This window comes from Nelumbo nucifera, chromosome 3 (genome assembly GCF_055504915.1).
Source record: "Nelumbo nucifera cultivar China Antique chromosome 3, China Antique-T2T, whole genome shotgun sequence".
Taxonomy (NCBI): Eukaryota; Viridiplantae; Streptophyta; class Magnoliopsida; order Proteales; family Nelumbonaceae; genus Nelumbo; species Nelumbo nucifera.
In genome coordinates this window covers 55,722,629-55,748,858 of record NC_142651.1, presented here as the reverse complement: position 1 = coordinate 55,748,858, position 26,230 = coordinate 55,722,629, and the positions used below count along the sequence as shown (strand labels likewise).

At 37.7% G+C, this 26,230-nt stretch overlaps 1 protein-coding gene across 7 annotated transcripts; it reads left to right on the top strand.

Moving 5' to 3' along the window:
* The first annotated feature begins 4,037 nt into the window (after window positions 1-4,037).
* On the top strand, window positions 4,038-24,844 carry LOC104600987 (ABC transporter C family member 5). 7 transcript variants are annotated; one of them, XR_016083882.1, is made up of 13 exons: window positions 4,052-4,138; window positions 4,248-4,294; window positions 4,551-6,801; window positions 6,940-7,260; window positions 7,407-7,493; window positions 7,849-8,544; window positions 8,655-8,819; window positions 10,095-10,389; window positions 10,855-11,069; window positions 22,833-23,076; window positions 23,215-23,278; window positions 23,409-23,648; window positions 23,920-24,844. XR_016083882.1 is itself a non-coding variant. In XM_010264171.3 (13 exons), the coding sequence occupies exons 3-13, from the start codon at window positions 4,666-4,668 to the stop codon at window positions 24,030-24,032; spliced, it is 4,638 nt and encodes a 1,545-aa protein (XP_010262473.1). In that variant the 5' UTR covers window positions 4,059-4,138; window positions 4,248-4,294; window positions 4,551-4,665; the 3' UTR covers window positions 24,033-24,844. The 7 variants fall into 7 exon arrangements, 4 of the variants coding, with proteins under 4 accessions (XP_088756764.1, XP_010262473.1, XP_010262469.1 ...); XM_010264171.3 differs by having other exon boundaries at window positions 4,059-4,138; window positions 22,771-23,076; XM_010264170.3 differs by having other exon boundaries at window positions 4,069-4,138; window positions 4,497-6,801; window positions 22,771-23,076.
* Window positions 24,845-26,230: the final 1,386 nt, after the last annotated feature.

Here is a 26,230-nt window from a genome sequence, read left to right as displayed (position 1 = left end):
AAACTGACTTAAAACATGATCAATGATTCCATTTGACATAAAATGTAATGTGTGCATATATAAGTATGCAAAAAGCTCCATATAGCAACATTAGCACAATGGCTTAAAGGGTTGTTGAACCAACTATAATGCTTTGCGCCAGTCATAAATTAAAATCCAAGGATTGACCTTAGTTGGAATGGTGTGGCATAGATTAATTTCAATTAAAGAGCCTAGTAGCAAGGGGATTTGCTCTCAACTTTCCAATGCAGGATGTTGAAACCAAACCTAGAGGATGCCAAAAGCAAACCAGCACGAGGGTTTTGCTCTTAGCTTGCAAGTGCAAGATGTTGAAAGCAAACAACTTTGATCTTCATGTAGAACAAACACAAAGCTTTGGTATATTTAGGGTGTCTTTGGTTGATGGTTAAGAGAATTAGGTATGTGAGAACTAACAAATTACAAAACACTAGAAAAATGCTTAAAAATTACAAATACAAACTTGATTTGGGCAAATGTAAGCCTGCTAAAGACACAGGATTAAACACTGAATTAAACCCAAAGATAAAAAGTGCTTGAAACTTATAAATCTAAACTTATTAAACCAAAACCCTAACTGTTTAAAATTAATTAAACAAAAATAATTATCAAAGAAACTCAATTTTAAACTAAAGCATGATGTGAAACCAAAACTCCTAGCATTTTCATAACTTAAAAGAGTGAAAGAGATAATAGAACTTTGCAATTATGATAAAGATGATATTGAGTACGATTTTGACATATATTGCTGTCGAAACTTCTTAAGATGAAAGGCAAAAGACTGAATATGATAAAAAATGAAGAGCAAAAACACTTGGAACTCCATTAGTTCCGAGTGTTTAAAAACTTACATTATTTCTGTTCACATATTTTTCCAATCAATCACCTAGAGGTGTAAATCGGACCATGCTCGACCGGTACAACACGATCCGCATGTGGCCTATGCAAAGTGCAGGGTGTGCTGTGTTAGCCCGATGGTCGAGTCGGGCCATGCTTCCCTCCCCTAGGATATTTTGGGGGGTCAGCCCGACACGACCCACGATCCGAGCCCATGCCATGTCGTACCGTGGGCTGAGCTGTAGACCGGGCCAAGTCATGTTTTTTAAAAATTTTGAAAAAATAATGAAAATTTTAACATAAATTACAAAATATATACAAAAAATTAAAAAAGATCTTAAAATTTTATTTTATATGAATTTTGATGTATACAATTGTTTATATATGCAATAATTATACACACATATATATGTGGGTTGGGCCATGCCGACATGCGGGTTATAGGCAGCATAACCCACTCGATCATTGTGCCATGCTGGACCGGGCCAGCTCAAAATCGTGGTGGATTGTGATGGGTCACGGGCAGCACAACCCGATTTGCACCTCTACAATCACCCCTTATTGTTAGTTTTTAAGAAAATAAATTAATAAGCATTGGAGTAAAGCATATAATTGATATAATAAATAGTAAGGGTAATTTTGAAAATACAAATCAGAGTTTTCAAGACAAACTAATTGACTTTTAAACAACTATAAAACAAATAGAAATAATAATGAGGAATAATTTTGGAAATTAAATTTAGGGAATTTTGATGGTTGGGATGATTACCATTCCCATTTTTATTCGGGATTTTTGGAGTATACTTCCCCCAAAAATCTTTTTTGCACACCCCTTCTAGTCTACTAATAGCCCCCCTATAAACCACATCTTGCCCGTAAATTTGGCATCAATGCAGAATTCAGTCCACCCCTAAGTGGAGCTGGGATTTCCTAGGGTGTGACTGAATCATAATTACAACCCCAACCACCAATCCCCTGGGTCCTGATTCACTGCATTCCAGGGAACCTATTACATTATTAGGAGATATGTTTTATTAATCACTTTCATTCTTTATTAATTAGACTGATCACTAGACTAATCTTTAAGCCAATAATAAAAGCCAAGGAGGAGAATCCTGTGAACATCCCTGGAACATTTTTCATCTTTGTACTCATTTTGGCCAGTATGACTTGAGAGTTTCTATACTTGGACTGCATGTCACAAATTGTACGTCTTTCCGTGTGGTCTATTGGTTATTTACAAGTTTGGTAGATTGCAATTTGGTATTTTCCCATTTGGTTGGTAGTAGATTTAGCCACCAAAAATCAATGCATCGAAAAGACATGAAAAACTTAAAACAAGCGATTTTTAGAAAATTTCAAATAGAGTTTTTGTGTTTTTTCTATTTGTCTTTATATAGAAAGATGCATGGAAAGACATGTCTTAACTAAACCGATCTTAATGTAAAAGCTCAATATATCTTTTGACTATTAGAGATACCAAAAAATCTTCCCAAAAAAACTTACTAAACGGCCCTTAAACGTTTATCTCTGTAAGTTTCTTGTGCAACCAATGTCAATTGTCAAAATAAAAACGTAACAATGGTCAAGGAGCACTCTGTTTGAGACTGCCGTAATGTCATCCCACAAAGGTCTTCTATATGTGTGTGTGCATTTCTTTTTAATTAATGTTTATGCACTCATCAAAGAGCTATGATTTGAGGGCCATCTTGAATTGGCCACATTTTCATGTAAGGATGAGGATGAGGACTCACCATTGGCTGGACCCTACCTCTTAATGTGGACAATAAACAAACATTAATTTCATTTGATAATGTTTTTTTAGAAAATTAGGATTTATCTGACAATGAAAAATACTTTAGGAAAATACACTATTGCGGATTGCAGCTACAGCAAAAAAAAAAAAAAAAGCTTTATGAATTATGATAAAGCCAAGCCTATATAACCAATCACTCTGTTATTTGTATTTATTTATTTTTGGGTTCATGGAACCATACAAGTTAAGAGGGTTAATCCATCGGAGTTTGGATGGGCTAACAACGAACCTGATGGCAATCCAAGTCTATGGATAAAAAATTCATCAACTGAACCACCATTGTTTGTTAATTTAGGCCAAATTTGATAAATGATTTATCTGGGTAAATGAACTAAGCAAGTGTTATATGGGAAATATTTATCTGAATAAAAACACTTATCAATGTTTTTTTATTCCTCAGATAAAAATGTAAAATAATCAATTTATCTAAAAAACTATGTTTATCCAAATACAAGGAGAATATTACTTTCTAGGTAAATTAACCATTCAAGAATTGTTCTTTTCTAGGAACCCATTAATATTGAAAACAAACGAGTCCTTAGTATAATAACCCGCAGTTGCGAAATTGCGATTGGTTCGATTTTGGCTTTATGGTGTAAGGAATATATTTTCTAAAAAATAACAAAAGTATTTTAGAAATTCGTGGTTATGCATCACCTGGTGTTGCTTTCTTTGCCAGGCCATCTGTTAGGTAACACCAACTCAACTGTGGGTCCCAATCATTTCTATGGGAGAGGTATTGACAATGGATTTTCTATGATGAGGGCATCCTCATGGCATCATGCTCCATCTAAAACAAATGTACAGAGCTAAAATCCACTTTACCATAAAAGAATAATAAAGTAATCCATGAGGGGGTGACAAATAGGGAAGTCACCCTAAGAAACCTCATAAGGAAATAATTTTGGTCTCTTTCCCATGTACATATGATAAAAAAAAAAAAAAAAAACAAATAGAGCCCACCATGGTACGATGGGTATCTATCTATCGAGTGGATATAAAAATGGAGAAAGATAAATAAAATAAAATAATACAAAAGTAAGCAAAAAAAATTACCAACAATGCTTTCACAGTCACATCAGAATCCACTACCTCACAAACTCAGCTCAAATACCAATTCGAGTGCAGAGTCATTCTCATATCGTATATACGGAGCCATGATCTCATCTCGTCTCATCTCATTTGTAGTTAATAAAAATTTACAGATACCCCTCCTCCATGCACCAACTGCAATTTAAGTGATTTATCACTTCCACTCTTTCACTTATTAATGCTACCCTTATAATATCTGTCTCCTAAGCAACAAGCAAACAAACACACCTCACAATCACAACTGATAAATGATCACTGGTTCATCTCTATATATACTAGAAGACAGAAAATTCTGGACTTGAATCGTCAAAGTAGAACAGCATTTAATGTATGAGGATTTTATGACTTACTACTTGATAAGGAAGCAAGAGCAAGGTTTGATAGCAGTGAATGAGAAAGCAAGATCTGGTTATCCTCTTTCCCTCATTTTTTCTGTCTAATGACTAACTTGAATTGATCGGAGATTTGTTCTATTGTCTTTCAGAGAATCTGCTCTTACAAGAAAAAAGAGTTGCCACGGCACATACCCAGGTCATAGTTTTGGTTTATCTTTTCTTTTCTGGGTTTCCTTTAGTTTTTTAATTTTAATGGTCTGCCTGTACGTGATGATGTGTTGCGATAAAGCACAGAGAAAACAAGGGGTTTTCTCTATGGGTTCTCTCTGTGCCTTTTCGTTTTTCGTGCTTTGTTTGTTGATAAATATCAATTTGTTTTCATGTGCAACGTGTCACAGATTCTCTCTCCAAACAATTCATTTGTTTCTCGCTGCGACTTGTTCCATTTTCAGATATTTCATATAGCACCTACCAACGCAGATGACGGTGAAATGCTCATGGTCCTCTCTCTGCTCTGCTTAAATCTTAAGACACGATACTAACTCCGAATTTTCAATCGTATTTCTCATGAGAGGATCAATGACGCTAATGGATATAACCAACTTGCTCTTCAATGGACTCTCGTCTTCTCCGCCGACGGAATCTCCAGCCATGAATACAATTTTGGGAGGTTTTAAGGATTTGCCTTTGTTGGAACGACTATCTGTTTTGATCCACCTAGCACTTCTCATTCTCTTTCTTTCTTTCGCGTCAGCAAAGCGGCTGGTCGCTTGTATTGGTCGTCGGATACCGGTCACTAAGGAGGACTCGTCGAATGGGAATTCTTTTCCAGTTCGCCACAGTGAAGATGTAATTGCCAATGTAAAGATTGGTGCGGGATTTAAGGTTTCGGTTTTCTGTTGTTTCTACGTTCTATTTCTGCAAGTATTGCTTTTAGGGTTTGATGCCGTTGGCCTTATTAGAGATGGGGCATATGAAAAGAGGAGGGACTGGTCCCTTCTTTGCTTGCCTGTAGCTCAAGGTTTAGCTTGGTTTGTTCTGAGCCTTTTGGCTTTTCACTGTAAATTCAAACCTTTAGAAAAATTCCCATCTTTGCTACGGGTATGGTGGTCTGTTTCATTTCTAATCTGTCTGTGTACTCTGTACGTTGATGGCAGGGGATTGCTTGTAGAAGGGTGGGGACGTTTTAAGTCACATGTTGTGGCGAATTTTGCTTCCACCCCTGCTCTTGCATTCCTCTGTTGCATTGCATTCCGGGGTGTTTCGGGAATACAAATTTGTAGAAACCCCAATTTTCAAGATCCATTGCTGCTTGAAGAAGAAGAAGCAGGTTGTCTTAAGGTGACTCCTTATAGTGAAGCTGGGCTATTTAGCCTGCTCACACTTTCCTGGCTGAATTCTCTTCTGTCTGTTGGTGCAAAAAGACCACTAGAGCTCAAGGACATCCCTCTTTTAGCACCAAAAGATCGGGCCAAGACTAGTTACAAGGTTTTGAACTCAAATTGGGAGAAATTAAAGGCAGATGATCCTGCAAAGCAGCCATCATTGGCTTGGGCAATTCTGAAATCATTCTGGAAGGAGGCAGCCTGCAATGCCATCTTTGCCGGCTTGAATACACTAGTTTCGTATGTGGGTCCTTATCTGATTAGCTACTTTGTGGACTACTTAGGAGGGAATGAGACTTATCCGAATGAAGGTTATGTTCTTGCAGCAGTTTTCTTCACTGCCAAGATGGTGGAAACTATAACCACCCGGCAGTGGTACTTGGGGGTAGACATTTTGGGTATGCATGTGAGATCGGCTCTAACTGCTATGGTGTATCGGAAGGGGCTCAGGCTTTCAAGCTTGGCCAGACAGAGCCACACCAGTGGTGAAATTGTAAATTACATGGCAGTTGATGTGCAACGAGTGGGAGATTACTCATGGTATCTTCATGACATTTGGATGCTCCCTCTACAAATAATTCTTGCTCTAGCAATTCTCTATAGAAATGTGGGAATTGCTTCAGTTGCAACACTAGTAGCCACCATTGTCTCCATTATTATTACTGTCCCTCTAGCAAAGATGCAAGAAGATTACCAAGACAACCTAATGGGATCCAAGGATGAAAGAATGAGGAAGACCTCAGAGTGTCTAAGAAACATGAGGATTCTCAAGTTGCAAGCATGGGAGGACAGGTACCGGGTGAAGCTGGAGGAGATGCGGCATGTGGAATTCAAGTGGCTTCAAAAAGCCCTCTATTCACAGGCTTTTATTACATTCATCTTCTGGGGCTCTCCCATTTTTGTCTCAGTTGTCACTTTTGGTACTTCTATACTTTTGGGTCATCAGCTCACAGCAGGAGGTGTTCTCTCTGCTCTGGCCACTTTCAGGATCCTGCAAGAACCACTTAGGAATTTTCCAGACTTGGTCTCAATGATGGCTCAAACTAAGGTCTCTCTGGATCGAATTGTTGGATTCTTGCAGGAGGAAGAGTTACAGCAAGATGCCACCATTGTTATCCCTAGAAGCCTCACAAACATTGCCATAGAGATAAAAGATGGTGAGTTCTGCTGGGACCCCTCTTCCCCAAGGCCAACATTGTCAGGAATACAGATGAGTGTGGAGAAGGGGATGCGTGTGGCTGTTTGTGGTATGGTTGGTGCTGGAAAATCAAGTTTCCTCTCCTGCATCCTTGGGGAAATACCTAAAGTCTCTGGTGAAGTAAGTAAACTAAATCAAACTACTTTGTTTCACTTATCATGAATTTTTTATATGTTTTTTTTTTTTGTGATTTTCCCTTCTTTGTCTGTTAACAAACAATAAAACATTTTCTTTTTTACATTTCTTGGATGGTTCTAGGTTAGAGTATGTGGATCTGCAGCTTATGTTTCTCAGTCAGCTTGGATACAGTCAGGAAATATAGAAGAAAACATTCTGTTTGGTAGCCCAATGGATAAGATAAAGTACAAGAGTGTTATTCATGCTTGCTCATTGAAAAAGGATTTGGAACTCTTCTCACATGGTGACCAGACAATTATTGGTGATAGAGGCATAAATCTCAGTGGAGGCCAGAAGCAAAGGGTACAACTTGCCAGGGCTCTATATCAAGATGCAGACATTTACTTACTTGATGATCCGTTCAGTGCTGTTGATGCACAAACAGGATCAGAATTATTTAAGGTGAAACATATTACTGATTCTTGAACTCTTGCTCTGAAGCACCATGCTTTCAGAGATTTTGAGCAAGTACATGAAAGACATAATTTTTCTTCTTTTTTTTTTTTAAATACATGGTTTTGGCTATAATATATAATATAACATTGCAGGAATATATATTGACAGCATTGGCAACTAAGACTGTGATATTTGTCACTCATCAAGTTGAGTTTCTGCCAGCTGCAGATCTGATACTGGTATGATGTCTTCTCACTTCTTGTTTCAATGATTTTCTATAATATCAAAGACTGTTGCAGTTGAGGTTGTACTTGTTGTGCTCAAGTTAAGCTTTCATTGATATCTCAAGTAAAGAAATTGAAAACTGTTTTAGGCATCCCCCCCCGCTAGTATTAATAATTATTTACATGTATAATAAAAGCTGTTTCCCCTAGGTTATTGAACTCTATATCTTGAGTGTTTTTGTGTTAATGCACAATTTATTTCCTTGTTTTTTTAACTGAATGAACGTTAAGGTTAGAACACTTCTAAGAGCATAAGCTACCAAACACACATTTCCCACTCACTTCATGAACTTGGTCCTCCATTTTTTAGGTCCTTAAGGAGGGACGCATCATACAGGCAGGAAAATATGAAGATCTTTTGCAATCTGGAACTGATTTCAACACATTGGTTTCAGCTCATCATGAAGCAATTGAAGCTCTGGATATCCCCATGCGCTCATCTGATGATTCAGATGAAAATGTTCCTGGTGATGGTTCTATAATGTTTAATAAAAAGTGCAACTCAACTGCAAATAATATTGACAGTCTGGATAGGGTAGCAACAGAAAATGAATCAGCTTCAGAACGGAAAGCAATTAAAGAAAAGAAGAAGATAAAACGCTCAAGAAAAAAGCAGCTAGTTCAGGAAGAGGAACGAGAAAGAGGAAAAGTCAGCATGAAGGTGTATTTATCATATATGGGTGCAGCATATAAAGGCTTACTAATACCACTCATTATTCTTGCACAGACATCATTTCAGGTGCTTCAGATAGCCAGCAGCTGGTGGATGGCCTGGGCGAATCCACAAACTAAAGGGGCCCAACCGAGGACAAGCAGTATGGTCCTTCTTGTTGTTTATATGGCCCTTGCTTTTGGGAGCTCTTGGTTTGTGTTTGTTAGAGCAGTTTTAGTTGCTACATTTGGTCTGGAAGCTGCACAGAAATTTTTTACAAAGATGCTTAGAACCATCTTTCTGGCACCAATGTCTTTCTTTGACTCTACCCCAGCTGGACGGATTTTGAATCGTGTAAGTTATAACTGGAAAATATATCCTTGTGCTGAAAATCCCTTGGAAGATTATGACAGTATATATAATTCTTGTTTTTTTATTGTGATCAATCATTTGTCAATTACCAGGTATCTGTGGATCAAAGTGTTGTGGATCTTGATATTCCCTTCAGACTTGGTGGGTTTGCAGCAACAACAATTCAGCTTCTTGGTATAGTTGGTGTGATGACTCAAGTTACCTGGGAAGTCTTGCTTCTTGTTGTCCCAATGGCCATTGCTTGCCTGTGGATGCAGGTTATCTAAATTTATCTGCCCCTTAGTTCTTCTTTGTGAACCTAACTGAATCATTCATATACTGCATAGCATACCGTCCAATTTGACTTGGTTCTGCAGTTCTGCATTAGAAAGATAATTAACTGAACTGTGGGAGCGTAAAAAGCTATCATTATATTTGCTTGTTGAACTTTTAGTTTTCTGGTAGGGCAGATATCCAGCAATTCAACTCCTACTTGTGCATGTGCATAAGTTTGGATTTGTGTTGAAAGAATTAGTAGCAGGAAAGGATAGACCTTGAAATGAATGAATATAACTTAAGGGTCAGACCAATTGGTGACAACATAGGAAAATCCAGAGGCATGGTTTATCATGTATAATTTGTACCAATGACTGATCATGGTGTAAAACTTTAGTTCAAGTCACAAGTTATAAAGAATGACAAAGTAATGTGTTCAAACTTCAAAATGGACAGGACAGTTTGTAGACATCTTATTATTTAACAGAAAATGCATCCCTAAATAGAGAGGAATTAGTGGACTGTTCATAGAAAAAAAAAGAGGAATTAGTGGACTATGAATTGATTTTTACAGCAGGGCCCAAAATTTGGAATGAAGGCTTTGACTATCAAAAAAAAATATTAATTTTATTGATTGTAGAATTTGAAACTCTTTGTGCTTTTGGCTGTATGGAAAACAATGTAGGTTTCATTTAGGAGAATATAATTATTTATTTCAACAAATTTTCTTTCTTTTCCTTTTTCTTCAGATCAATTGTTTCAACAAGTATATATATATATATATATATATATATATATATATAGATAGATAGATAGATAGATAGATAGATAGATAGATAGATAGATAGATAGATAGATAGATAGATAGATAGATGACTAGAGAACAAGACCTTTTGGTGGGGAGTGATTTGTGCACATTTCGTTTTTGATAAACTGGGCAAATTCCTAGTGAAAAGATAAAGAAACCATTGCAATTATCACACAATTCAAAATGGTTTTGTCCTTTAAGACACGTAACCTGAGTAAAGAATGATGTTTGGGGTGTCCTCAAATCACTCTCGGTAAGAATACATATGAAATGACTGGGAAAGGTTAGACATGTTTAAAATACCAATAAAAATTTTACATCACTGTTCTAGAGTTTCCCTCATGGTTGGAGTTTCTTTTTACTTGAACATTACATAGTCACCTGGTAACCCAAATTTAAAGTTGAAATTATTTTATTTCATCACTTTATAGTAGGATATATTTGTTTAAGCTTCTTTTTGTGAATGCAGAAATACTATTTGGCTTCATCAAGGGAACTTGTTCGCATTGTAAGCATTCAGAAATCTCCAATAATCCATCTTTTTGGGGAGTCAATTGCTGGAGCAGCAACAATTAGGGGTTTTGGGCAAGAAAAGCGATTCATGAAGAGGAACTTATATCTTCTTGATTGCTTTAATCGCCCCTTCTTCTGCAGCCTCTCAGCCATTGAGTGGCTCTGCTTGCGCATGGAATTACTTTCAACTTTCGTATTTGCATTTTGCATGACTCTTCTTGTGGGCTTCCCACATGGAAGTATTGATCCAAGTACGTAGTATTTTATTACCTTATCTTAGTATTTGATGTTTGCTTCTCCTCATGAAAAAGTTCTGCATGATTAGGCTGCACAAAGTACTACTGAAATCCTATAGGTTGCAAATAGGGTACCTTACCTGATTTGTAGAATTTTGACTGCATTGGGTCCAGGCTCTCTTGTTAAGCCCCTTTAAAAAGTTAAGAAATGCTCAACCTGAACCTGCCCAAGTTGTATCCTAAAACTATAAGTTCCAAATATGATTACTTGAAATGCATCTAAGAAAATTATATAATTCATTCCTTTGCATATGTTCCATATACAATGAAAGAATGATTCATTTACTCAACCCCAAATAATTGGTAGAAAAATCAGATGATGTACTTGGCGTACAATGAAAGATATATATACTCTAGTTTAGCACTCGCTTAGATCAGTTTTTATTGCATTTATTAACCGCTGCCGCTTCTCCTATAAAGGTATGGCTGGTCTTGCTGTGACATATGGCCTTAATTTGAATGCAAGATTATCACGTTGGATACTGAGCTTTTGCAAGCTTGAAAATAAAATTATTTCTATTGAACGTATTCATCAGTACTGCCAAATCCCAAGCGAAGCTCCAACTATTATTGAGAACTCTCGCCCTCCATCCTCCTGGCCAGAAAATGGAACAATTGAATTGATTGATCTGAAGGTATGCACTTAGTTTTTCCCTTTAATTTATGATACGGATCATTATGGAAGTTGCAAAAATCTGATTCACTCCAACTAAATATTTCTTTGTGCCAAAAAGGATATATTAAGAAAATCCAAAATTCTACTAAATCAGATATATTAATACATTGATTTTCTGAAGTATGCTTTGAAAGAGGGGTGATCATGGGCTCGGCTTAGCACCTAGGGCTAAAACTATAGCCCAAGCCCAGACTGAGATGGACCCAGTTCCATGCCTATGTTTTAAATGTAAAAATATTTTATATATATATATATAATGTAAAACATTAAATATATAATATATGACATATATAAATATCTATATTTTATGCTACATTTTATATAATAAAATAACGCATATATATCCATATATATTTTATATATCAATATTTGTGGGTCAGGCCAGGCACCTATGGGCTGGGCCATTAGGGCTATTGTGGGCCACGCCAGGCTACAAATGATCACCCCTACTCTGAAACCTAAGTTTTGGGGTGAAGCAAATATGAAGTTTAGTTATATTCCCTTACACAATACCTCTATCTGTACAAGATTGCTTGGATCTTCAATAGGCACTCTTACCTCTCTCCACATAAATGTCTTTGGGTGATGGGGAATCAGCCACCTATCTTGTTCACCATTGAAATGTCGAGAGACTGTTACTTCTTGATGGGTTGGTTGGTCAGTGGGTTTCAAATAGGTAACTCCTGTTTGTATGCTTTGTCAAACAAAATCATGCAGCTTTGAGTTAAGGAGTAGGTTGTTTTGGAAAAAATCACATGTGGCCATGTGAGAAACATGGGAGAAAGGAAGGAGAACATCTTTTATAGAAAAAAGGCTTCTTTTGTGATGTTTAGAGGCTATGCAAACTCTCCCATTGGCTCATAAGTATTTTTTTTGGTAGTAAATAGAAAGAAACCTTATTAAATAAGAAAAGAAAATAAAGGGAGGAATGGGTGATGAGATGACATCTTAATCCAGGAGTTACATCCAAAACAAAAGAAACAAAATACAGAGATCCTCTACTCTCAATATAATTACAGTACTTCTGTTGACATTTCAAGAGTAGACCAAAGCCTGGGTCAAAAAGAAAATTTTTGTATGTTTTCAATTCAGGATGTACAAAAATCCAGTCAACTGTTTTTCATATCTCCAATCTTGGCCTTTCATAACCCTTATGTCTTCCATTAAAGATTCTTCTATTTCTTTTCCTTCCAAATTCCTCATGCTACCACAAACAGAACTACTCCAAGAGATTTTTTGTCTTCTTGCTACCATGGAGCAATGACCAGAAAGAAAAGATCCGAGGGAGATGTATTGGGTTCCACACTTGTTTTCCAGACACACAGAAGAAAAAACCCCAAATTAAAATCTGGAACAGGGAACATTTTGGCAGGCTGGAGGAAGTGAAGGAGAGGATCTTAGCTAGGATTGAGGAACTAGACAAGAAAGAAGCCCAGAGAGGAATCTCAAGAGAGGAAATAGAGGAGAGGTGGAGTGTAAAGGTAGAGCTGGAAAAGTTAATGTGGAAAGAGGAAATTTCTTGGAGGCAAAATTCTAGGAGTAAGTGGTTGATGGAGGTGGATGGTAATACAAAGTTTTTTCACTCCTTGGATAACAGAAGAAAAAGGAAAAATCTCATAACCAGCTTAGAAGTGGACGGACAAGAGTTAAGAAGGGAAGAGGAAATCATTAAGGCCTTTCTGTATCACTTTAAGGGCATTTTTGCTAATTTAGGGAGGAAGAAGTTCAGATCTTCCTGAATTGGATTGGGATAGAGTGGATATTATTCAAACTTTAGCCTTGGAGAATATCTTTAGTCTTGAGGAAATCAGAGAGGCTATGTTTTCAATGGAGAGATCTAAGGCCCTTGGATTGGATGGTTTTTTTATGACTTTTTACCAAGACTTTTGGGAGATTTTAAAAGATGGTCTTTTGGAAGTCTTTAATGAATTTCACAAAAAAAGAAACATCCTGTTCAGGTAATAAAGTTCTCTTTTGGGAGGATATGTGGCTTGGGGACTTCCCTCTAAAGGACAGATTCCCGGCTATCTACTCCCTCTCCTTGAACAAGCTTAAAGTCATCTCTTCCATTCATGCTTCTGGGGATTCTTGGGATTAGGAGAGGTTTGAGGGACTCAGAAATGAGTTTGGCAGATGAGCTCCTTTCTCTTCTAAGCTCAGTTTTCTTGGATCAATCCTGTCCCGATAGTAGAATTTGGTCGAGTCTTCATCAGGTTGCTTCTCTGTTTCCTCATTTTTCAATGCACTCTTTTCCTGCTAAAGAAGTGTTGTGTGCTCCAATACCCCCGAAGGTAAGGGCTTTTTGTTGGGAAGTGGTACTCTAAAAAATTAACACTTTGAATGCGCTTCAAAAAAAGTGACCAAAATGGTGCTTATCCCCACATGTTTACTGTCTTTGCTTGAATAGTGGTGAGATGATAAATCATCTACTTTTATCCTGTCCTTTAGCAACTCATATCTGGGAATGGTTCTCTTCCCTCTTTGATTGCAAGTGGAACCCCCCCCCCCCCCTCAAGAGTGGCGAAGCTGTTTGGTTCTAGTTTTTTCCGACAACCAAAGAAGCGGGAAAGGGTGATGTGGAGAACAATGAGAGCAGCTATTGAGTGGGCAGTTTGGGAAGAGAGAAATAACATGATTTTCCAAGGCCAAGAAAAATCACTACTTCAAGTTGTAGAAGGCATCACCATCAGGGTGATACATTAGCTGAAAACTATGGACCTTTTCAAGGATTTTTCTGCAGATGACTTGCTTAGAGGTTGGAATATAGTAGCAGGCTCTTCCATCCCTCCTACTATTACTATTGTTAATGAGGAGTGGACCCCACCCTCACTGTTTTCTGTGAAACTGAACTTTGATGGCAGTTCTATGGGAAACCCTGGTCCTTCTGGAATGGGGGGTGTGGTTGGAGATACGGAAGGAAGAGTTTTGACCCTTTTCTCTGGCCCTTTAGGGGTGGGTGACTCACTAAGAGCAGAAGTAATGGCGCTCCTTCAAGGGCTCAGATTGGCTAAACAGTTGGGCCTCCAATGGTTAGAAGTGGAAGGGGATTCAAGATTAGTCATAGGCTGGATGCAAACAAGGAATTTGGGCGCTTGGCCCCTTAGACAACATATAAGGGAAATATTGAATTTGACACGGGAGTTAGGAGCACAATTTAACTGGGTTAGGAAAACAACAAATGGGTTGGCTGATGTTTTAGCAAAGCAAGGGGGTCAATAGGGAGACATTATTTTGGGCATGCTTATAATTTGCTTATCCTATGAGGGGTCATCTTTTTGAAGGTGGCAGTTGTAATTCTATAATTCTCATATTTAATGAAAGTTACTGTTTCCTATCAAAAAAAAAAATCTCCCCAAGTATAAATGCTACTTTTGTAGCCTTGGTGCCAAAAAGGAAGGAAACCAAGATCCCAAAGGATTTTAGACCTATTGGTTTAGTGGGGAGTCTTTACAAAATAATAGCTAGGGTTCTCTCTTTCCGATTTAAAAAGAAAAAAGTGTTGGGTCTTCCAGTTTCAACGGGCTTTTGTGGAGGGACAACAAATTATTGATCAAAATTTGGTTGCAGATGAATGTGTGGCAGAGAAGAAAATGTTGGGAGGAAAAGGTTTGATCTGCAAATCAGACTTTTCAAGGCATATGATCTAGTGGACTGGAGTTTTCTCCTGGGGATTCTAGAAAAAATAGGCCTTACTGACCGTTAGAGAATGTGGATTAAAGATTGTATTTTTTGATCAATAACAGAATTTCATTAAAAATAGAAAAAGATGATTACAAGATTAGGTGAGATAAATTTTCTTAACTCTCCACAAAACAATTTGCAATTACAATTGAGCCCAAAACAATTGATTCCTTCCCACCCCTTGTTTTGCTAATGCATCCTCCTTATAGATAGAGATAGGCCAATGGATTGAAGCAAGGTTCAAAATTTTGCAACGTATCGGACCGTATCGGCCGATACATATTGTTCTAGTACAAGTCCGATACACGGAACGTATAGAAATTATCTGTAGCGTTCCTTTTCAAATGAATTGGTCTGTATTGGCCAATATGGTTTTGAAATAGTCCGATACAAGTCCCCTTCTCTCTCATTAATTTCATTAAATTATATTTAGAGTCAAATTACCTCTCATTAATTTTGTATTTACTCCTATATTTAAGTGCAATTTCTCTCATTAATTAGTTAATTACTCCTGTACTTAATGCATAGTTTTAAATTTGAATTTCAATTTTAGCACCTAATTGGAATTCTTCTCATTAATTTCGTTAATTAATAACCCTCTTTCTCATTAAATTTGTTTTGTTAGTATAAAACTACAAACTTAGCAATAACAAGATTCGAACCTTAGCTATTAGGCTTTAACAACTAGAGGTTCACCACTAAGCCACGCCCATTTGCTTGCTATAGGCTTATGCATTTTTATTTTTAAGTAAATTTTCTCTTTTTCTTAGTGTATGCTTATCAATAAATGTTAGAATTAATTATTAAAATTTATGTATTAATAAATATTAAGTTAAATTATATTGATTATTTTAAAACTAATGTATATCAATATACATTTTAGTTTTTTTTTTTTCACATTTTAGTTATTCCATCATTTGTCAATAGTTACTAAGTGTGTCTTGATATCTCGAATTTTATATAGACCATTAAGTTACAGTTTTTTTTTTTTTTTTTTACTTTTAAATAACTTATTTACAATCAAATAAAACTTGTAACTATCATTATTAATATACTTTTTAGGATTTATTTGAGTTTTTTAACATTATGCGTATCTTGATTTTTCGTCCGTATTCATACATATCCAAAGCGTATCCCGATATGTCTTTTAAAATTATCTTTCCGATACACCTTACGTTTCCGATACTTTAAACCTTGGCTTGAAGTTAATCTGGGCAAAGCTCTAGACAGTAGACCACCCCATTGCTCCTCCCAATCCACGAAAAAGAAAAATCTATCTAGTTTGGAGCAAATTGGGCTAGCTTGGAGATTAGACCAGGTATAATGAGTATGTTAGAGAGACAATTCTTTAAGCTCAAAGACATTTTTGAATTGATTAAACCTTATCATACTTGTAGCAATACTTTGTCTCCTAGTACTTGTTTCTTCATTGAGTCTAATCACATTAATATCTCCACCAATACACCAGGGTCCCTCCTACAATCCTCTTATATCTCCCAATTCCTCCCACATGTCATTCCTCTCCCTATATCGGACCATACAGATTTGTTAATACCCATTGAAAGCCATCCTCCACTTGCCTTAACTTTATATATACTGTAAATTTTCTCACAAGTTATTCAGTTCCAATCATCTTGTCCACCATACCCTAGAAGACCCCCAAGATGGAGCCATTGCCCAGCTTATTCCCCTAGCCCTCCATACACTTCTTGCCCTTCCCCTTCCTACTTCCTCTCTTTTGTCCTTTCCCTTCTCACACTAAATTCCTTGTCACCTTCAATGTCCATCTTCAATTTTTCAACTTCACTCAATTTGCTCTTCCTTGCCTTTCCTTCACCCTTTTTCCTTAAGTATGTTTTCATAACAATTGGGTCCTTGACACTACATCCAAGTTTTCCAGAAAAATCCACCAAATCCTCTTGCTATCTTTCTTCTCCGTTGACCTTCTCTAACAACTTCTCTTACTCTCCCACTTCCCTCAACCCTCACTTCTGCATTGCCTGCCTCCTCAAATTTGTTTATGTCACCTTCTCCCTCTAATTCTCTTCTCTTCAACTCCCTGAATAAAGCCTCTATGGTGCATTATTTGATTTTGATTAATGGAGTTGTTAGATATTTTATTTTATTTTATTTTTCTGAATAGAGGAGGGTTGAGGCAAGGTGATCCACTCTTCCCTTCTTTGTTCACCTTGATTGCAGGAGGTTCTAAGCAAAATGATTATTAAGGTTTATTTGGATAATTCGATCCGAGGTTGGAGGGTAGGGAGGAGTGAGGTAGTGGTCACACATTTACAGTTTGCAGACAATATAATCTAATTCTGTGAGGGTGTCAATCAAAATAGTCTAAGGAATTTGAAGGAACTCATAAACACCTTTGAGGCCCTCTCTAGTCTAAAGGTGAATTTAGGTAAAAGTTGTATGGCAGGGGTCAACTTAGAAGAGGGAGAAGTTCAGGAACTAGCAAAGATTTTGGGGTGTGATGTAAGAGATTGATCTCTAGATTATCTAGGTGTACCTTTGGGAGGGAACCCAAGGACTGAAAATTTTTGCAAACCGGTTGTGGAGAGATTTAACAAAAAGCTAGATTGATGGAAGAGAAATTACATATCGTTGGGAGAAAGGATTCACAATGATCAATTTACCAATCTCTTTCCTCTCCACCATCCGTATTCCAGTCAAAGTGGCCAAGCAATTAGAGAAAATTATTAGAGATCTTTTTTTATGGCCAAGCAAGAGGTTACCAAGTTTTCCTCACTTTTACTCGATTTGATGTAGGTGGGAATAGTGTTCTGTTTTGGGAGGACCTTTGGTTAGGTGAGTTTCCTTGTAAAGAGCAATACCCTAATCTTTACACTCTCTCCAACTATAAACTTGAGCCTATCTCAACTTTAGGGACCTTTTCCCAGTTGGGTTTGAGTTGGATTTTGGGTTTAGAAGAGGCATAAGAGACTGTGAATGTCCCTTGTTCAGCTACTAGCCAAGCTTGACTCTGTTATTTTTTGGTTCAAAATAAAGAGATGCTAGAGTCTAGTCAGCCTCTACTGATGGATTATTTACTTGTTTTTCCTTCTTTAACGCTCTATTAAGCTCCAATACTGTGGGGGAGAACATCCTGGTGAAAGAGATTTGGAGCAAGCCTATTCCACCTAAAGTTCAAGTTTTGTGTTGGGAAGTGTTTCTTGGGAAGAAATAGTTGGTTAGCCACGAGTGTGGGGTTCCATACCCACACTCAGGCTCTAGTGTGTGTGGTTCCATACCCACACCTAGCTGTTTCTAATTTCTTTTAAGATGGGCCAGCTGGCCTTATCCATGTTATGTTTATCCTCTTTTCTTTTTGTCTTAGTAGGACTAGGACTTTATGTTTGTTCTCCTATTCTTGTAAGGAACCTAAAGCTATAAATAAAGAAGTGTATGGGGCGGCAGATCATCAATCACTGAACCCCTTCTTTCTTTTCTCCTCTATTCTCTCTTCTTCTTCTTCTTCTTCTCTCTCTCTCTCTCTCTCTCTCTCTCTTCTCTTCTCTTCTCTTCGAACCTGTATTACTTCTCTAATTATACAGTAAGCAGTTCTTCTTCTTCCAAGTTGGTGTTAGAGCATTCGATCTAGGGTTTCTCATGTGGATTTAATTCAGTCGACCACATGAGAATTGTTTAGGGCTGAAAGTTCAGACAGATCCTTACTTCGGCTGATTCTTGGAGGTTGCAAGAAGGCTTTAGCAGCTGTCCTAAGATTGGAGAGTGCTTCTTGTAATCAGGAAGAATCAGGCAGAAATTGAGTGATCAAGATCGATTCTTGATCAAGATTGGAGGTGCCGATCAGCTTTCTCTTGGTTCTTTGATCAAGATTCAAGGTTCTGATGGTAGTCGATTGATAAAGTTTGAAGACTGAAGGTAGCAATCAGTTTTTTGGGCAATTTTCTCCTTTTTCTTGAGGCCGACAGCAGAGACAAGTTGGCATTCTTCAGTTTTTCTAGGCAAGTTTCTTCCTTTCTTGAGGCCAACAGCAGTAAGAGGTAAATTGGCTATTTTTCTTCATAAAGTAAGTACCTTTTCTTGAGATTGATATTCAAAAGGACTTTGTTATTCATTTAGAGAGGGACGGATAGAAAATCTCAGGACTGATATCAATCAGTCCAATAATGATTTTGGGAAAAAAAACCTAAAGTCCAGGACTGATATCAATCCCAGGATAGTAGTTGACTGTTATCTAACTGCAAAATCATTGTCCTAGGTCGGTTGTTATCAGCCTTGAGGTACAGTTTTTTTCTTGTCACGGTAGTTTAAAGCTTCTCCTTAATCATCTCCTAACTTAGAATGGAGTACAAGAACCAAGGGGAAGGTGTTTTTGGGACTGGTGGTTCAAGTAACATGACTGAAAACACCTTTCAGATTACAACTGTTGAGTTTGATGGACCAAACTACTTTGAATGGGCCCAATCAGCTATGATGGCTATTGGGGTAGAGGAAAATTGAACTTCTTGCTAGGGGATGTGAAGGAACCGTCCAAGGAGGACCCTAGTTATGCTAGGTGGGTCCAAGAGAATTTTTTGGTGATGACATGGCTATGCAACTCTATATAGCCACACATAAGCCGAAACTACTTGTGGGCCAAAACAACTAAGGAAATATGGGATGTTGTGAAGGGAACCTACTCTCAGCCCCTTAAGCTAGGGCTTATGAGCTAAAATGTAAGGTTAAAAATCTGAAGCAAGGAGAGAAGCAGGTCTCTGTTTACTTTTCAACCTTGAAATCCCTGTGGCATGAAATTGACCATCTTGAAACAATTGAGTGGGAGAGTCAGAAAGATGCACAAACATACAGAAAACTGGTTGAAACTAACAGTCTTTGAGTTCCTAGCTGATCTGAACTCTGAATATGACATTGTAAGACAACAATTGCTGACAAGAGATAGTGTAACTTTATCGCAAGCCTATTTCCTAGTGCACAGTGAAGAAACTAGGAGAAAGGTTATGTTGCAGCAACAACCCTCCGAATCAGCCTTAGTAGCAGTTAGACCCAAATCTGGGGGGGATAAGGAAAAGAAGGAAGCTAAGAAGGATCTAGTATGTGAACACTGCAAAAAACCTAAACATACTAAGGACACTTGTTGGAAGTTGCGCCCTCATATAGTTCCAACAAAACTCAGAAATAAGAAAGGGAGTGCTAATATGGCTGTCAACACCGATAGTACAACTTCATTAGGCACAAGAGGCACTCCTCTAGATACCCTAGCTGCAGTCCGAGTTGCTTTGACTTAGCTAGAAAATGAATTTAGTAATTTAGTTTAGCCTACATCAATTCAATAGCCTACACCAGCTCAGCCTACTTCAGTCCTTGTTCATATAGGTACAAGAGCTATTTCTTGCCATGCTTCTGTCCCAGGTAATACTAGACCTTTCTGAGTAATAGATTCAGGTGCTTCAGATCATATGACCAGCATATCTACTCTATTTCGCACCTATTGTTTTTCCTCTGATAGAGACAAAGTTTCTATTGCTGATGGCTCTCTTGTACCGATTTCTGGCAAGGGAGACATCAGATTATCAGATACCATCACTCTATCCTCAGTTTTGCATGTTCCCAAGCTTAGTGCTAACTTACTTTCAGTGAGTAGTATTACTAAAAATCAAAACTGTTTAGTAACCTTTTTCCCTGATTGGTGTGTTTTTTAGGATCTAGAAACGAATAAGGTGATTGGGATTGGCCGTGAGATGAATGGAGTCTACTTGCTTGAACATTTACAGGGGAAGTAGAGTGAAGTAGGGAAATTGTTTGTTTCTCAGTCTTGTAGTAAGATTATGCTTTGGCACAACCGCTTAGGCCATTTATCTTTTGAGTCTTTAAAGAGCCTTTTTCTAAACTTGTTTGAGTCAGTAGAAGTGTCTGGGTTAAAGTGTGAAAGTTGTGAACTTGCAAAACACAGTAGATCATCTTTTCCTTTAAGTAATAAAAAAACAACCTTCCTTTTGAGATTGTGCATACCAATGTTTGGGGGCCCTACCAAACTTCCACCATGGGGGGGTATAGATATTACTTATTATTTGTTGATGACTATACCCATTTTTCATGGGTCTACCTTATGCACTCTCGAGATGAGGTCCCCTCTTTGACCCAAGCTTTCCATCAGATGATCCTAACCCAATTTGAAACCAAGATCAAGATTCTTAGATTTGATAATGTCAAGGAATACTTTGCAAAACCCTTGGCATCCTATCTCCTTGATCATGGGATCATTCATCAGAGCACTTGTCCTCGCACACCTCAGCAAAACGGGGTTGCTGAGAGAAAAAACAAACATATTTTAGAGGTAGCTAGAAGCATCATGCTCAACTCCAACGTTCCCATACGATTCTGGGGGGATGCAATCCGTACATCCATATACCTCATTAATAGGGTTCCTTCACGGGTCCTAAACATGCAAACCCCGTTCAGTCTTCTATATCTAGATAAAGACCTATTCACTATTCCCCTCAAAACTTTTGGGTGTACTTGTTTTGTTCAAATCCTTGGACCTCATTGTTCTAAGTTTGATCCCAAAGCCACTAAGTGTATTTTCCTTGGGTATGCACAAAATCAAAAGGGATATTGCTGTTATGAGCCAGTTTCAGGGAAGCGCTTTGTGTCCATGGATGTCACCTTCTTTGAGGATATGCCCTACTATCATAAGGCTTCTCCTCAAGGGGAGAATAGTGAGGAAGGGATTTCAGTTTTAGTCCAAAAAATTCCTTTACCTGTCCCAATTGCTGGGGGGAGTTGCGAAGAAAGTTGTCAAAACTGCAGGGAATTGAGAGTGTATCACAGAAAGTGGTGGAGGCAGGTTGATTCTCGTACTCAACAGCAATCCAGGCCAGTTCCAACATCTTCTACAGCCCCAAATCCAGACACTACAACTGCTCCCATTGTTGATCCCACTGTTACAGATGCTCAACCTTCACTGACAGATGAACTTGATCTTCTAATTGCTATTCGTAAAGGGAAGCGCCGTTGCACCTCATCCACTGCCCATTGCATCTCCAAATTCCTTTCCTATAATTGTTTCTCAAAATCCTGCAGATCTTACTTGGCATCTATTTCTACTATTCCTATACCCAGAAAAGTGCAAGAAGCTCTTTTGATACCTGAATGGAAGGAAGCAATGCAAGTAGAGATGGATGCTCTTGTCAAAATCATGCATATTGGCAAATACCCCCTTAAATTAGAGCATGTTTTGACTCTTTAAAATTTATCCATTTATTACCCTCCAGCTAATGAAACAGAGATTTCTTGTCTGCCATGGGTATTTGGACCTTGAAAAGAACATATGGTTCTTTGTTCTTCCCTTTTTTCATCATAATTCCAAAACAGAAACTAAATCAAAGCTTTCGTTTTTTTTTTTTCTCACTCAATACTTGTTACTGGGGGTGGCAGGTGGGGGGCCTTTTATATATTGTCATCTTTGTTCGTTGAGCCCTATTTTGAGTCTGTTGGGTCCTCTTCCTGCTTCAAAATACATTAACATGTGAAGTTGGAAACGGAGAACCTCTTAATACTACCACAAACTTGTTATATAGTTTTCACTTTTGTCAAGAAACAACATGTCCAGAAAATAAATGGGGCAGAAATGCAAATGCTAAGATGGATGAATGGAAAAACTAGAAAGGATAGGATTAAGAATGAAGTTATCAATAGGAACCTAGGAATAGCTCCAATAGGTGATAAAATGAGAGAGAGAGAGAGAGAGAGTAGACTATTATGGTTTGGGAATGATTTAAGCATTAATAATTTAACAGTGGATATGGCTTTAAGTCGAACAGATTGGCGAAACAGGATTCATGTAGCTCTGACCCCATATAGTTGGGATAAGGCATTGATGATGATGATATATACACACAACACATTATGCATTTTTTAGTTATTTTTCATCTTTTTGGAGGCAGAATTTTGTTTATTTAAATTGTTTCTACCAGTTTATTATCCACTGACTGTTTTATTTGTAAAAGGTTCGTTACAAGGAAAGTCTTCCTGTGGTCCTTCATGGAGTAACATGCACATTTCCTGGTAGGAAGAAGATTGGTATTGTTGGACGTACTGGAAGTGGCAAATCTACATTGATCCAGGCTCTTTTTCGGTTGATTGAACCAGCAGGTGGGAGGATCATCATTGACAACATTGATATTTCAACAATTGGTCTTCATGATCTGCGTGGTCGTCTAAGTATCATTCCACAAGATCCAGCCTTGTTTGAAGGGACCATTAGGGGCAACCTTGACCCACTTGAAGAACACTCTGATCATGATGTGTGGCAGGTCAAGTATTGATACTGTGTATATTTTGGTCTTTTTTTATTCTTCTAATCAGTAGCTACCTTTCTCATTCTTCCTTTAGACATCAATACTAGGATGCTGGTCCAGATGAATCTCATGTTTTCTGTTTTCCTCTCTCAGGCTCTTGATAAATCTCAGCTTGGTGACATAATCCGGCAAAAGAAGGGAAAGCTTGGTACCCCAGGTATGTCCACAGATTTTGATATAATGGGCACATGTATAAGCAAATATATCATGCATGAAAATGTTACGTAGAAGTTCTTTTGATGGTGGAGCACTAACCTACCACCTTGTGTTTTCATGAAAAATTGCAGTATTAGAGAATGGGGATAACTGGAGTGTTGGACAGCGGCAACTTGTTTCATTAGGACGAGCTTTGCTGAAGCAGGCACGAATACTAGTTCTTGATGAAGCCACAGCTTCTGTTGACACTGCCACTGATAATCTTATCCAGAAGATTATCCGAACAGAGTTTAAGGACTGCACTGTCTGCACTATTGCACATCGAATCCCAACTGTCATTGACAGTGATCTAGTTCTGGTCCTCAGTGATGGTGAGCACAAAATATCTCTGAACCAACATTTGTGTATATTGCAGGGTTATTATAAAACAAAAGGCTGACGACGATGCACTAGGACTTTGTTAATACTGTAATGGGATACTCCATTGTTATTTTATATGATATTAAATTCTGGTAACATCTTATGATTGAGTCCACAATATAAGGATTTATTTTGAGATTAGCTGTGCACTATGATGGGTATTATTCTGTTAAAATATATTCTATGCCATGACAGCTTATCAATATGGGGGTATTTTTGCAGGTCGTGTTGCTGAATTTGATACTCCTGTCCGACTGTTGGAGGACAAGTCATCAATGTTTTTAAAGCTGGTATCGGAGTACTCTACGAGGTCAAGTGGCATACCAGAGTTTTAAATTTGATGGCATGCCACCCCACCCTAAAGGAAAAACTCTAACAGCAGCAGATGTATAGAAATGAACCGCGCAGCGCTGCATCTCCCTCTACTGAATCATTTAGCAGTTAAAGAGGTGGAATGGGGAGAAATGACATGCATTTTCTTGTATACCACTATGGGGGAAAAGAGTAGTATCTACATGATAAGGGTACTGTTCCCTTTCCAAGCAGAACTATAGTATGGGAACACAGCTAGTCCAATGCAAAGATGAGCTGGGTCACCAAGGATAAAGCAATAATAATATGCAAGTGAAGGAAATTACATTTGGGAGGGAAAGGATTACTCCTATTCAGCAGGCTCAATAATGAAATCTTAGTGTCAAACCCAGGCGACTGGCATTCATCTTATTCAAATTTGCAGGGCATTTGCAGTTGTGTCCTGCGTTGCTAGTCTTGGATGATATAATTCTTCTAATCATGGTCATCGCCCTTCTTCCCTTATTATTTGTGTGCATCACAGTGAGGATATATATATATATATATGTGGACTCAACACTGCAGCTCAGATTCTGAAGATAAAATTTAACGGTTTTTTATGGCATAAGCTGTAATTGACCTGACCAAATGTCCTAACCACTATTTGACACAATTCTTTTGGATATAATAAACCAAAGAAGAAAGAGATGATTAGTGCTATCCCATCTTGAATGTGTTTTGTTGAGCTTCTTTTCTTTGTTAGAGATGGTTTTTCCTTCCCTCTTACTGGATGGATGCTACCTAAAAATGTAATTTTCATTTGTTGAATGCAAAAGTTGAATACTTTATATTCTCAGCTGCAGTATTGTCTTTTACGAGGCTGTGCTCTTCAGCCAATTTCTAATGCAGAAGCCATTGCAAAAGGCCTTTATGGGCTCATTGAACCATTGCAAATGATCCCGAAGGCCTCCAAGTTCCCACATGGATGACTGCAATTGCCAACCTCATGGAGCATTGTGCACCAGTAATGCACGTTCAAGCTTGCCTTAAGCTTAATAGAAACATTGGTAATTGTTGAAGATTAATTAGTTTTATGATGTTTTTCTGAGTAGATATTTTATGTTAGTTGTTAGATAGAAGGTGGGGACCACATTAGTTGTGAGTCCAAATTTTATTATGTTTTTTGAGTGTTATATATGTTGTTTTATATTTTGTCGCCCCATAAGGGCATAATTGTCTTTATACCGTTCTATTATTTTAGTATAAATAATAAGTGAAAGGGGGCGGCTAAATTATTGCTCTCTTTTCTTTTCAACTTCTCTTCTTCTCCTTCTCTTCTCATTCTCTCTTCAAGAAACTACTTTTTTTCATATATATATATATATATATATATATTTTTTTTTTAATTCAGTAAATTCCTACTTGGTATCAGAGCATCGGCTAGGGTTTCTTGAAGCATTCTCATGCAGCCTTAGATCAGTCGACTGCATGAAGTAGTAAAAGGTTGATCAATCTGCTATAGATTGCCCAGTTCTTGGAGTATTTGGTGGGATCTAGACATCAGGAATGTGATCTACTGTTCGGCATTAAAATCAGGAAGAACTGGAGTATGAGAAAGAGTCCCAGAAAAGTTGGACTCTATTTTTTATCTGATCTTGGGCGCCCAGGTATTGTTAGTTTTCTTTTGTTTTTCTGAAGAGGGCGGTTTGGTTTTTGAAATTTTCTAGGCCTTCCGGAGTGATCGATTCACTTTTCTCTGTTGAGAGGTGTGGGGAGGAGAGAGATTTCCCCCTAGCTAGGGTTTTCTCCTTTCGGAAGGGTTGGTTTATGTGTGTGGTATTAAATTATTTTTTGAAGGTCTTTAATCTATTTTTTCTTACTGTTGAACTGTTTGAAGTAAAATAGAGAGTTGGAATACCGAGATGAAATCTATCGGTACTGTGTGATTGGGTGTTGGAGGTAGTAGTGATATTTTTTGGTCTGGGATCATTACTACAGTAAAGTTTGATGGTACAAATTATTTGGAGTGAGCACAATCAGCTAAGATGGCTATTGGTGCCTGTAGAAAATTAAGGTATCTCACTGGGGAAGAGAAGAAACCTGATACATACTCTTCACGATGGATGCAAGAGAATTACATGGTAATGTCTTGGCTATGTAATTTTATCTCATCTCATATTGCAAAACATTTTCTATGGGCTAATACTGCTAAGGAGATTTGGGATAAAGTGATTGAAATCTA

Excerpts from the sequence above, each read along its gene's own strand:
- LOC104600987 (XM_088900638.1), top strand. The coding sequence starts at position 4,666 with ATGAGAGGATCAATGACGCTAATGGATATAACCAACTTGCTCTTCAAT. Across the intron at positions 8,820-10,094 it reads TTGCTTGCCTGTGGATGCAG|AAATACTATTTGGCTTCATC; the intron begins GTTATCTAAATT and ends TTGTGAATGCAG. Across the intron at positions 23,649-23,919 it reads AGTTCTGGTCCTCAGTGATG|GTCGTGTTGCTGAATTTGAT; the intron begins GTGAGCACAAAA and ends GTATTTTTGCAG.